Source organism: Natator depressus, chromosome 1 (genome assembly GCF_965152275.1).
Source record: "Natator depressus isolate rNatDep1 chromosome 1, rNatDep2.hap1, whole genome shotgun sequence".
In the NCBI taxonomy this organism is placed as follows: domain Eukaryota; kingdom Metazoa; phylum Chordata; order Testudines; family Cheloniidae; genus Natator; species Natator depressus.
Genome location: NC_134234.1, coordinates 223,941,830 through 223,955,169, shown reverse-complemented (window position 1 = coordinate 223,955,169; position 13,340 = coordinate 223,941,830). Strand labels below are relative to the sequence as shown.

General features: G+C 40.5%; 1 protein-coding gene across 2 annotated transcripts in view; it reads left to right on the top strand.

Moving 5' to 3' along the window:
- The window catches only part of FBLN1 (fibulin 1), a 102,763-nt gene that overhangs the window by 40,633 nt on the left and 48,790 nt on the right, over positions 1 to 13,340 (top strand). For both annotated transcript variants that reach the window (XM_074936434.1, XM_074936443.1), the window contains exons 8-14: positions 320 to 457; positions 3,155 to 3,298; positions 7,057 to 7,185; positions 7,741 to 7,866; positions 8,565 to 8,684; positions 9,620 to 9,751; positions 11,454 to 11,577. In XM_074936434.1, coding sequence (XP_074792535.1) covers positions 320 to 457; positions 3,155 to 3,298; positions 7,057 to 7,185; positions 7,741 to 7,866; positions 8,565 to 8,684; positions 9,620 to 9,751; positions 11,454 to 11,577 — 913 coding nt within the window. The remainder of the gene's footprint in view (positions 1 to 319; positions 458 to 3,154; positions 3,299 to 7,056; positions 7,186 to 7,740; positions 7,867 to 8,564; positions 8,685 to 9,619; positions 9,752 to 11,453; positions 11,578 to 13,340) is intronic.

Genomic DNA, 13,340 nt, shown 5'->3' with positions numbered 1-13,340 from the left:
AGTGGGATTTAAGCACATTCCTGAGTGCCTTGTTGAATCAGGGCCTTAGAAAATACTGCTTCAGACACTGTGAAAATATTGCAAGTCATTTGGCTGTTTAATAAGATGATAAAGAGAACCAGCCTGCTGCCTATTTCTGTGAGATTTTGGTAAAGACAATGGGCCAAATTAATCTCCAGTGTAACTACATAGAAATGATGAATGAAGTTACAGCCAGGATGAATTTGGCCTATGTTTCTGAACTCTGTCTTCTGTCTTAAGTGTAATAAAAAAACTTCTGTAAAACTCTTGCTAACTATTTTTTTTTGTGATGTACCAGATATTGACGAATGTGAGACTGGTACTCATAACTGCCTCCCCGATTTTATCTGTCAGAATACTCCGGGATCTTTCCGTTGCCGACCCAAGCTACAGTGCATGAATGGGTTTATACAAGATGCGCTAGGCAACTGTATTGGTAAGACATATTATCACTTAAATAAATTCTTAGAGTTGTGCGAAGGCCAAGTTATTGCTGTACGGGGTCAGGTCTGAGTCTCCCACGTCAATCCTAATCTGATGTTCATCTTTATATATTACATCATCTTCCTGCTCCCATTAAAAGTAGGATTTGATTATAAGGGATTTAGAATTCTAAGTCTGATTTTTCAATAGAAACTTAGGCAGTAGAAATCTAAGACCTGTTGACTTTCAATGAGACTTAGACACCCAGTCACTTAGGGTAAAATATTCAAAAGCACGTAAGTCTTTTTTTGTTTATCATGTGCGTCTAACATAGGATTTGTAAAAATATTAATTCGTTTTGACATACTTTCTCTCCCTTTATTCAAATGATTTTAAATAACCATAGACATGTAGGGCTGGAAGGGATCTTGAGAAGTCATCAAGTCCAGCCCTCTGCAGTGAGGTGGGACCAAGTAAACTAGACCATTCTGGAAAGGTGTTTGTCCAACCTGTTGTTAAAAACCTCCAATGGTGGGGATTCCACAACCTCCTTTGGAAGCCTATTCCAGAGTTTAACAACCCTTGTAGTTAGACAGATTTTCCTAATATATAACTTAAATCTCCCTTGCTGCAGATTAAACCATTACTTCTTGTCCATCCTTCAGTGGACATCGAGAACATTGTTTAGAACTGAAAGTCCAATGCTTGGCATTACTTTAGCATAAGAGTATCCTCTACAATGGAATTTGCTTTTGCTGGTTTGTTCAGCTACATAGAACAGATATTGCTTTCCCAAGCCAGCTCCCATAGTTCAGAGGAAAGAATTTTTCACCTTCAGAATTTTTACCACCTCAGGAAAAGAATGTAACGACCTGTCGGAATGATAATTAGGGCCAATTATAATGGGAGTGGGGTTTAATTTGAAGGACAGAATAAAAACTGTTAAGTTTTAGGGTATTAATACTTTGCATTCTAGGACTTGTAGGATCTAACCTGACAAACTAGAATTCTATAGATGTTAGAATAATTGGCTTTCAACAGACTTTAAATAGATTTGCCTGGTGTGTCCTACAAATCTATCCGCTCTTCTCATTATAGTAGTACTTCAAGTCCCAACTTAACTTTAAATTCCCTTAGCAGCATAGCCTGTTTTGGACTCGTGAAATCTGCTGAGCAACAGGATTTGCCAATTAGGTAGCATGCGATCAACTTTCCATTTTCCTTTCAACCTCCCTTCCTTTGCTGAAAACTGACATTTGAAAAACACAAGGCTGAAAACAAAATTATCCATGTGTAAAATTACACTTGATAAAATGAAGCCAGTTCTGTATGGTCAGATAACTTATCCCTTAAAGACTAATCTCTGACATTTATAGGGGACAGATTCGCAGCTGGTGTAAATTGGTGTGGATCTGTTGGCTTCAGTGTACTAAACCAGTTTACACCAGCTGTGAATCTGGCACTTATAATGCCTTCCACAGTCCATCCAGAAGAATTCCCCAAACACTTCACATGGTGGTTGCAAAAACTATTCATCAAATGCTGCCCTGTGTTGTGATGAGCAGGAAGGAGAACAGGAACTTTCCTACCTTTCCAACCGACAGCTTCAAAGTAGGACACTCTCCTTGCACTCTTCAGAGCTGGTTGAAGCGTCTGCTGGTGCTCTGTGTCCAAGGGAATGAGGTCTGGTAGGTGGGTGCATGGCTCAGCAGCATGAGCTACAAGGATGGGGAGTAAAGTGTACTCTGGGACAGATTCACCAATCCCACTCCTGCCCTGGCTGTCCAGAGTCATCCAGCCCTAAGCCAGGTGGATACTCTGCTCTATTCCACACTAACTCTGGGATGGAAGCCATCAGCTCTTTGACAGTAAACCATAAAACCATAACACTGTATAAGAATGTAGGATACAGAGTGAAGAAGGTGTTCGCCTGAAACTAGAGGGGGAATTTTAGGCAGGCAATTATCTAAACTGAATTGGAATTTGGCTAGGATGCTGTACACTTATAGAAAGTGCTATGCCCACATGCTGTCCGGTCTTTATACCATTTCCCTTTTCTCACAGCACACTGCCCCCTGTACCAGCATGCTGGAGCACTGATTACTAGACTACTACTGAAATTCTAACTTCAGCCATCACTATGTGCTGGGCTTTCCTTGGAGATTTCCTCTTTAAATACTTGGCAAGTCCTTACTCTGCTTAGCTGGTGATATGGCAATCTGAGGTGCTTTGGTCTCATGTAATTACATTTTAAGGGTCTCTTAAGTTTATAACATGTTTGTGAATGTATATGATATATGCTCCTCCCTGTCCTAAAGTGATCAAATGCCCATTTGTGGAGAATAGTAAGGCATTACATGGGTGACAGAGAGATGGCTAGTTTGCAGATAAGCACTTCTACTCTTCAGTCTCTGTGCATAAGTGGTCGGTTACATCTTTGCTCATGTTTTTATTTTCTGCATATTGGGGAGATTTCCAAAGGCACAAATAGGAGTTCTGCACCCATCTCCCATTGACTTTCACTGTTTGGGCATTACCTGCCCTTTATGCCTTTTCAAATCTCCCCCTTTGATATACTAAATTGTGCAAATGTGTGTCTGCTCTCAAGGGCTGGTTCCCAAGCTTTTAAGGGTGTAATGACAGTATCTTACCTTAAAATGTCTGTAAACTGAGAACGATTTTCTTTTATTGAATTTGTATGTCATCGTAGATATCAATGAGTGCCTAAGCATTAGCATGCCATGCCCAGTTGGACAGATGTGCATTAACACAGATGGCTCATATTCTTGCCAAAGAAATGTACCAAACTGTGGACGAGGTTATCATCTCAATGAAGAGGGAACAAGATGTGTAGGTGAGTAACAGAAATGGAGTAAAACTGTTAAATGAACACATGAATGTGCACACATCTACTTTTTAACCTAACTTGTCTTTTCCCTGCACTCAACCAAAGCCATTCTCATAACTACTTCCAAAGCCTACTCTTGACTCTCTTTTCTTGCTCCCCCTTACAAGCGATGGATTGCAAACAACCCCTCTCTCTCCTCCTTCAAATCACTCCTGAACCTCCATATTCTGTGCAGTTTGTGTGATAATGACCATGCAGAATGGCATTGTCTGCTACTTGTATTAATGTACTGAAATAGTGTAGCAAGGGTGATATTCACTCTGGTGCAGAAGACCAGCAAGAGGCCTCTGAGCCACTTATGTCCAACATAAAGCATCATAACAGGTTTTAAAATCTTTAAATGATTATAAATTGTCACAGCTCTGTTGACTTCTTCAGTGAAGTTGTGACAATTTTATACCAGTTGAGGATCTGCCCCAATATATATCTACAGTGCTATATAAAAATTACTTTGCACAGTTCTTACATAGTGTCATCTTCGCTTTTTCTTTTGAGACCCACCATAGTGGTAATGGGATTTTAATCAAATAATTGAAACCCAGGAATTGAAGTCCAGGAGCTACTCAGTCAATGTATATACCTCTAAATAGGTTGTTTTCCTACATTGGTTCCTCTCTCAAAACTTCAATGTAGCTTTTATGTATTTATTAAAAGAAAAAGCAAACTAATATGAAGCTTAGTAGATATGTCACTAATTAATTTACTTCTGATTTCCCTAAAGCTAATCAAATAGAACACAATGCAATGATCAAATTAAAGTTACAATTGAAATTTGATCAGTGGTTCAAACTACCTGACTTCCCAGGCTTGTCAGACACCTCGCTGGCACCTGCCCTTACTGTGAGGAAGCCTTGTCTGTGCCTGCTGAGGCAACTCCCCAACTCCGCTGGCCATGGGCAACACAAGCCTTTCTCTCTAAGCCCTGCAGATCCAGCTCGTTTTCTACAGGCTAGTGATAGGTGCACTCCAACCCTTGAGCCTTCCGAGCATCTCTATGGCCTGTCCAGCCCCTGGTCCACGGGACGCTCGCAGTATTCAGTGCTCCAGAGGAACAGTCATCCCAGCTTACCAGCTACACCTCAGCTCACCACTTTGCTTGACGTACAGCACTTAGAGATGTTCACGGTGAAATCAAGCCTACGTTTATTTAACAAGGCTCAGAGATTCAAGTGATAGCAAGTAGAAGTGTTAGAAACAAATGGTTGTATATAAAATAAGATCATAACATCCATTCTAGGGATTTGACTTAATTAACAAGATACTCTCATGTCTTGTAGAATGTTGCTCATCCAAAATCCTTGCAGCTCGTCACAATGAGATTGACTGTGACTCTTTTCATGAGACATCCATGCCTCCTAGGTGAAGGATCCAATGTGTTTCTTTGCCCCACAAGATATATCTGCCCCATCCTTTGTTCTTGTTCATAAATAGGATGTCCTCTCTTGTTTGCTTCATCCTGTGAATTTCTTCTCTTGTAGACTTCAGTCACTACTTTTGCCTGTGGCTCAGTATGCAAATAGGCCTCATACAATAGACAAATGACTAGATGGGAGATAAGAGTCTGCTGCCTCTTACCCAAAAGGAGCATTTGCAAAGTATGTCACCTTCTGGTGACCCACTTAAACACCAAGACCTTAAGAACATAATTTTTAGTATAGTTACATAACTCCTTAAATATTATCTGTACATACATTCTGCAATGATTATGATGACCGTGGGCTACTGGCTTTTGGTAGATACCTCACATGCCACCCTTTGGTGAACTATTATGCCTATATCTGACTCTTAGGATTCCTGTAAAATCCTGTGCCCTCTGCCAGTTGGTACCAAGAAGTCCCTGAATCACAGTAATTACATCGATTTATAAGGTAATACAAGAATTGCCTCAATGCTTCACAGAAAAGTTAAGGAAGAACACCTTTCTTTTAATATAATCAATTGCATTAAGAATCTGCTAAAAGCAGAAGTTGACTTTTGCCTTTGTTTTAAGGAAGTATAACTCTTGGAATGATTTCTTCCTAGCTTCCTACTTTGGTGTTCTGCCTTAAGTTTCTCTGCATATACACCCTAGATTAGACTCTGTTTAATTAGCTTATTTCCCTCCCCATATGACTGCAATGTCTGCATCTTTCTGACACTCTTACACAAATGCAGAAGTGATTCTTAAATCAGGCACTTAGAAGTTTTGGAATAACATACTTTTAATCCAAAATAATATCCTTGTAATTAGATAACAGGCTTGTGGGTTTTTTTAGGGTCTACCTAGGGAAAAGGTTAGTGACTGTCTCTGTAATGGAATACTGGACAATTCAAATGTCTCTGAATTCTATAGAAAAGCACTCTCTCACCTTTTTTTAGAGTGTCTAATTCACGTGACTAGTCTTAATTGAGAACTAGTTCTCGTGTCGCAGATAACTTGAGCTTTTTTTCATCTGCAAGGAGGTGGTCAGTCTATTTTTTTCTCTTAGGGCTTGTCTTCACTACCGGGGAGATTGACCCTGCTGCAATTGATGCAGTAGGTGTTGATTTAATGGGTCTACTGAAGACCCACTAAATCAATGGTAGAGAACTCTCCGGTCGATTCCGGTACTCCAGCTATCTGAGAAAAGTAAGGTAAGTCAACCGGGGAGCGTCTCCCATTGATGCAGCACAGTGAAGAGACTGGGGTAAGTCAACCTAAGTTACGTTATTCCTGTAGCTGGAGTAGTGTAACTTAGGTCGACTTACCCCGGTAGTGAAGACAAACCCTGAGTGACAGACTTCAGGCTTGGAGTCTTTCACTTCTCCTTTTCTGGAGGCTGGTCCAAAGAAGAGAGCTTGCTACAACTTCAGGTGGTGTTGGTGCAAGAGAGGCCCCCTTTTCCTTTTGTTTGGTTCAGTATCCCCTTGCTCTGCCTCAGGGATCATCCTTGTCCAATTAGAGATTCCAGCATGTTGGCTATAGCTCATTATGGGCCAGTAATTTGGAATCTTGAACTGAGGTCATAGTAGAAAATTCCAGTTTGAGGCGGACATTTTCTTGCAAAATCCATTCATGACCACAAGCGGATGTCCTCTTTGTAAGCAGGACATGTGGGGAGGATTTGGCAATAGACTTCTGTCTAACAGAATAGGGCCCATTCTCACTTTGCTAAATATAATTAATGGTTGTTCATCATCAATCACACTCGTGCATCTCCACTTGTTCCTTGTGACAGTTAGTAAGCATGACAAGGGAAAAGGGACTCGGGGGCAAGAAGGTGGGGGACAAGCCCAGGGTAAGTACATGACCTACTCCAGTGCCATATCACCTAAAATCAAAGTCCCTTTAGCTTAGCATTTGATCAAATACAGTTATGCTGGCCCAAACTCAAATCCGGCCCACGTTCCCTACACCACACAACATGGGATCCAAGGGATATTTGCTCTGTAATAATAATTTGCACTTGTAGGTCCTACTCCAGCTCTCATTGACGTCAAAGAGAGCCTTGGTATTGACTTCAGTGGGAGCTGGATCATGCCTGTATGCAGTAGTGCCTTCCATCTCAAACACTTTACAAACACTGAGGTAAGTATTTTATTCTTGTTTTACAGATGGGTAAACTGAGGCAGGGAGCGTTACTAAAGGGTGTGGGACAGAACTGGCAGCAGAATTTACTGCTTTACCTCCACTCCTGATCTTTAACCTCAAGACCCTCCTTTCATTCATTTCTCTCTCCTTCTAGATGTGGATGAGTGTTCGTCACCTAACCAGCTATGTGGAGATGGTCATGTTTGTGTAAATTCTCCTGGCAGTTACCGTTGTGACTGCAGACTTGGCTATTATTTTGATGCTATCAGTCGAACTTGTATTGGTAAGTTCCACCTACTGACTCAAACTATATAAGCTCTTCTTAAACATTGTACTGTGGCATTTTATTTGGTTTTTTTATTATTATTTTATTTAATGAAAAGGGTAATTTTATTAGTTGGTCACAAACTCTTTCATCTGAAAATGCATTAGAGTATTTCATGATTTGTATAAGTCCAAAAATGTATTAAAGAGCTATTGACATTTTGAAGAAAAGTGCATTTGTATTGTTAAAATGTAATAACATGAGAGGTAAGATCATGAGAGGGCATGCATAATTGGTTTTATGATATTTATGATGTGCACCGAAAGTGAAAAAATTCTTTTAAAAGATCACAGAACAGCCTTCTTTTGCTTATCACATTTAGATACGCACCAGATATGATAAATAAAACCAGCTCTGTTTCCAGACTAACATTCTGAGAATTCATTCACTCATCAGTGTAAAACTTCGATGCAGAGGTTGAAAATCAAACTCCAATGATCAAATGGTGATTTGTTAGGCTGCTGCTCTAAAGCTAGTCTATACATTGGTTTTTATGCATATTTATCATTGTAGATATTAATGAATGTAGACGCTACCCAGGTCGTCTCTGTGCTCACAAATGTGAGAATACTCCTGGATCCTACTACTGCAGCTGTACTATGGGCTTCAAACTTTCCACTGATGGCAGGTTATGCGACGGTAAGGATGCAATTTATGTAGGCTGAGTAGACAGAGAGAGAGAGAGAGAAGCAGAAAATGATGAAGAAAGATATTCAGTTTGTTTACTATTCTTGTTTGGCTGATTCCTTTGTTTTGTCATAGACTAAATTAAACTGGCATAAGAAATGGGTCCACTGTAGTCATTTTCAAGGTGGAATACAAGTGTTGTGATTAAACAATACCATTGTAACTCACACTTCCACTGTGTGGCGCTCTCTCCTCTAGTGACTGGATCACATAGAGGCTTGAGCCTACTACCGCCTTTCAACTAATAGGCCTGGGCTTTTTAGCTCAGGCAGAAGAGGCTCATGCTTTTAGATCCACAAGCTGTAGGTTTGATTCTCGCTGCTGATCATGCACCCAGTGTTGGCACATTACGTGATGATGGGCAGCAACTTTCTAGGAGGTAGTAGTACATTGCAGGTTGCCTCCCATGTCACTGCCACACCACAGGCAGTACAGAGAGGATTGGGGGCTATCGCTTCGTCCTACCCCTTATTGCCAGCTTGCTCAGTGACACAAATACTAATACATATTTTTGTGAGTCTTATTTAATAAAGACATTTGATTAGTCCAGTATGAAGGTTTTTTGAAATTTAGGCCCCAATCCTGCAGGACTAGGAGCCACAAAGGCAGACACCTACAGTGGTAAATATAGATAATTTTATGTCTTTCAGACTTAAATGAATGTGAGAACAACCCGTGTAGCCAAGAATGTGCCAATGTGTATGGTTCCTATCAATGTTATTGTCGTCGGGGCTATCAACTTAGTGATATAGATGGAATCACGTGTGAAGGTAAGAAATACTTAATCAAAGGATGCAAAAAAGGCATCTCCTAAGATGGGAGAAGAGCATTCCTTTCTTATTCTTGCCATGACAACAGAGACGTTATAACAAAAAGAAACAACTCCACGTATCTTAAGTTTATGCCACTACAAAATAATATTTCAACATTTGGTTCTCGTAGCTCTTCATAGGCAATTAAACGCTACCTGAGTTCTCATATAAGCCCACCCAGCCTCTGGAGATATCTTGGCTTTCATGATGTGAAGGCCAGAGAGAGTTTTTTTTTGTTTTTTTGCTGAAATTTAGTTTGAGGCTTTTTGTACACATTGAAGTGGTTTCAGCTGTGGAACTAAGTTGTTTGCACATTTTCATCATTGGAGAATCCTGGAGAACATTTAATAAATGTCTAAAAATTCTAGTTTAGTATTTTATTCATAACCCTTTTTCTGACAAGTTAAACACACGTAAATAAGTCTTGCCCAAATATTTATCATAGGGAGGAAGTGTTGCCTAGTGGATAGAGCACTGGACGGGGACTCTCTTCACTGGGTTCTGTTCCCAGTTCTGCTGCTGGCTTGCTGGGTGACCTCAGGCAAATCACTTCAGGTCCCTGTGCCTCAATTGCCCATCTGTAAATTGGGGGGTAATTCTATTTACCTCCCTTGAAAAGTGCTTTGAGATTTGTGGATGAAAAGCACTAAGTTTTTTTCTTTGTAAAAAAATAGATAATACAATGTTTTTGGCTTCTTGTTCTCTATATTGCCTTTGATTTTCCCCAGACTTCCCTTGTTACCTTTATGCAGTGGTTTTTGTCCCAGCCCGCTAATCTGAGTCACAAGCTAGTGGCTTGTTGAACCCAACACTATCATGAAGCAGTACAGCTGCTGCAAACTAGGTCAAGCTTCACAGGAGTTTAAAAAAATTGGTGGGGATTTCTTTTTCAGACATTGATGAATGTGCTTTACCTACTGGAGGACACATCTGTTCTTATCGATGTAGTAATGTTCCTGGAAGCTTTCAGTGCACCTGTCCCTCTCCTGGTTACAGATTGGCACCCAATGCACGGAACTGCCAAGGTATGTTCAGTAACTGTGCAGGAATATCTAACCAGATTGTTAGCTTGTGGAAAAATCTAATTACTTTTTTAATCGGTGGGAAACATAAATGTGTCTGTCATATAGCCTTACAGGCAATTTAGTAGATATCCTATGTCTACTAGAATTCAGTAGGGGCAAAACTAATAGTTCTATAATAATTAAATTGGATCCTATAGAAATTACTCTAAGACCCCAAAGAATGTAACAGAATACTCTTTCTACAGAATTTTTAAACCAGTCCATCAAACTCAGTAGAGAACTACATCCCAGCTAATGCTACAGAATGAAATGGGTTGGTTTAAGTATTTAATAAAAATATAATCACGCTCTGTAAAATGTACAGGGTTTTTTCCATTTAGGGACTATGTGGGAGAAATAGCTAAATCTTTACAACAAAATATTATTCAGTTTTATGGGTAGGCACCAGAGCGAAGGTAAGCACAGCTTTTCATGTTGATAAACCCAGACCTTTCGCCTGTTTCCCCTTATCTGTTCCTTCTAGCCAGCGAGAAGAGTGCATGGATTCTTCAGAGAGTGGTGCTTGCACTTAGTCCCAAGGACTAATACATTTGGCTGCCATACTGTCCCCACGCACAAAACAAAGCATTTAGTTCACTTGACATACTCCCCTCTTCCTGCTGCAGTGTAGTGCGTTCATCTGCAAGGCCTCACCCTGTCCATATTTAAATTCCTCTAAATTAAAAGACCAACTTTTGCCATGCTGCCTACAGTGGATCAAGCTGACTTGTATATTTGTTCTTCCCTTTCCTCTGACATCTACTTGTCTGTCTGGCCTTTAACCATGAGCCCTTTGGGGAAGGGACTTACCTTCCTTGTATAAAAAATTTGGCATGTTACAGATGCTCTGATGAACCAATATTAAGTAGTAATGATAATCGGAGATAAATGCATGGATCAGGACACTTACAGCACACACACACATAGGGCTGGAGTCAAAGGAAGGGTAAATGTCAGACAATTTTGTTTCAACTTTTAATCTAAAAAAGCAAAGCAGCTTTTCTACCTATCCAGATGTTTGTAGCTTCCATCATCATAGTGTCCGAGCACCGCCTGTTACCTCTGCATGGCAACAGGCCTGCCAACCCACTTCCCTCCCTCAAAGGCTGCTGAATATCTCTTTGCAGGCCTGCAGCCTCTCTATTGCCCCCTGATTGCCTAGCGGTTTTTATTTTGGGGAGCAAGAGTTTTCGTCAGCCTCTCTTATCTGGCCTCTGAGGCCAGCATCCGCCTCCAGCAGCAGTTGCTAGCCCCAGTGCTATTGTTCCTATCCCTGCCATTGATGACACAACTCTTGCACTCAGTAGAAGACTGTGGGAGGGGCCATTGGGGCTCCAAATACCTTACATTTTGGTTGTTGACCAGAATTTGTCATTTATTAACCCTGCCATTTGCTTATAGAAAATACAAAAAACCCAACAGTCCTGCCATGTTTTACAATCTGAAAACCACATGTTCCAACATCCCTTCAATAAATCCACCCATCATTTATCCACCACCCCTGAGGAATACCCGCTTGTGGAGTTTTTTTTTTCTAGCCAGTAGTAAAATCATGTTGCTCCCCTGTATTGCATAGTAGCTAACATGTGAGCTTCTTCATCTGGGGCCTACAAGCAGAGGAAGGGCTTGTGTTTTTATCCCCTTTATCTTTTCCACTTGACAGATATCAATGAGTGTGTTGCAGAAACACATAACTGTTTATTCAATGAGACCTGCTTTAACATCCAAGGCAGTTTTCGCTGTCTCTCTCTGGAATGCCCGGAAAATTATCGCAAATCGGGAGATACGTAAGTACATTCCATTTTCTAGTAGGCTGGCTTGATGGGCATCTCCCCAGGCCTAACGCCACCATCAATTAAGCATATTGTGGATCCTCCCAAATTTGTAATTCTCCAATCTGCCAACCCCATGAGTGGCACACAAAAAATTATGGTCTTTCTCCCACATGTGAGACAGGCTTATGGTTCTTGGATTAAAAGTCTTTAAGTCACAAATAACACCAAATGGAGAGAGAGAAACATACTCATTGACACCAAGTTGGATGCACAAGGTGATGTTATCAGCGTAGGCTTCTGATGGACAGCCTGGTGGTGGAGGTCACGTTTAGCCTCAAGATTCCAACACTCCCACAACTGGACTCGGGAGCTCCTTTCTTCCCTCAGATTGGCTAAGTCAAACCTTTTACCTGCTTTTATATTTCAGTGAAAGGTTCATTTTCCTTGCAGCTCCCCCTCTAAAGCCTTGTCTATAGTACGGACATTTTGCAAAAATTTCCCTCCCTGCTAACACCCTTTCATCTCCACCACTGTTAGCAAGATTGGGAGCCCAGGTATAGAAGACCGGTTGGCTGCTACCAGTATTTGTTTCAGTTCGTGTTGCTCAGAAAAGGTCTGATCAGCATGGTGTATAAAATGCCACAGGCAGCTGGCAACCCATCGACACTAGCTGTAATGGTGCTAATGATAAGAAGAAGTCTTTGCAAAATTTCTCTAGTGTAGACAAAGCTTATGGCTGCTCCAGGGCCGGACTCATTCTGGCTTCCTCCTCCTCCTTCCCATCTGCTTTATGGCAGCTCAACAATCAAGAGGTTCCTTCTGAAGGCCATGTGGTTGTTCCATAACCTTCCCAAGTGCATTTGCCCAGGTAAGTTTCTATTCTATCAGCTAGAGAGAGAGGCTGACATGCCACAGTGGTCATAAATCTGTTATTGCCTTCCCAATCAATGAGAAGACATGATTCCATCACATACCATGTCTCAGCTAAGATTTAATATTCTATGTCCCATCTGTGGAATGAGGCTAACACTTATCTACCTCACAGGAGTGTTGTGAGGATTAGTTTGTTAGTGTTTGCATCAAAGTCTAAAGATGCAAAGCGCTATATAAGTGACATGGTGGGTATTAATTTTATCATGACCAGGATGCTGTTGAGGGAGTTTCATATTAAGACCTTTATTTATAAAATATACACAACAGAAAGTTTACTAGTGTTTTGTGAAATGTCAATAATTACATTTATGTCAATAAACAACACTTAACAACAATAAACAAATATCAGTAAGCAACACTTGCTAAATAAATGAAGAAAGAATGCTTTGTGATACAGATTCCTTATTTCTTTTTTTGTTTAATTACATCCTAATTTGTAAAATTCACTCATTTGTAATAGGTTACTAAAGTGATTTAGCAAAGTTCTATGGTTATGAAAATTCTTGAGGTGTCAAGATTAATTTAAAAATAAACATGACACACAAACGCACATTGCATTCTTCTTTTAGTCTTTCTCCATTTGTCTTTCCCTTCCAAAAAATACTCTTATTAGTTTGTTGACTTTTGGCTAACTCACTTGCTTTCTTCTCTCTTTTTGCCTATGCTTGCAATAAAGCACACAACAATTTGTGACTTAAAGAATGAGTCCCTGTTAAATAGTCTCTGTGTCTGCTCACCTGTGGCAACCAGCAAACCTCTTAGTATCTAAGCTATAGGAAAAAACACACCCTTTTTTCAGTGGCAGTAGTAGGTCAGAATAGCCTCTCTATGGCTGATCCCTT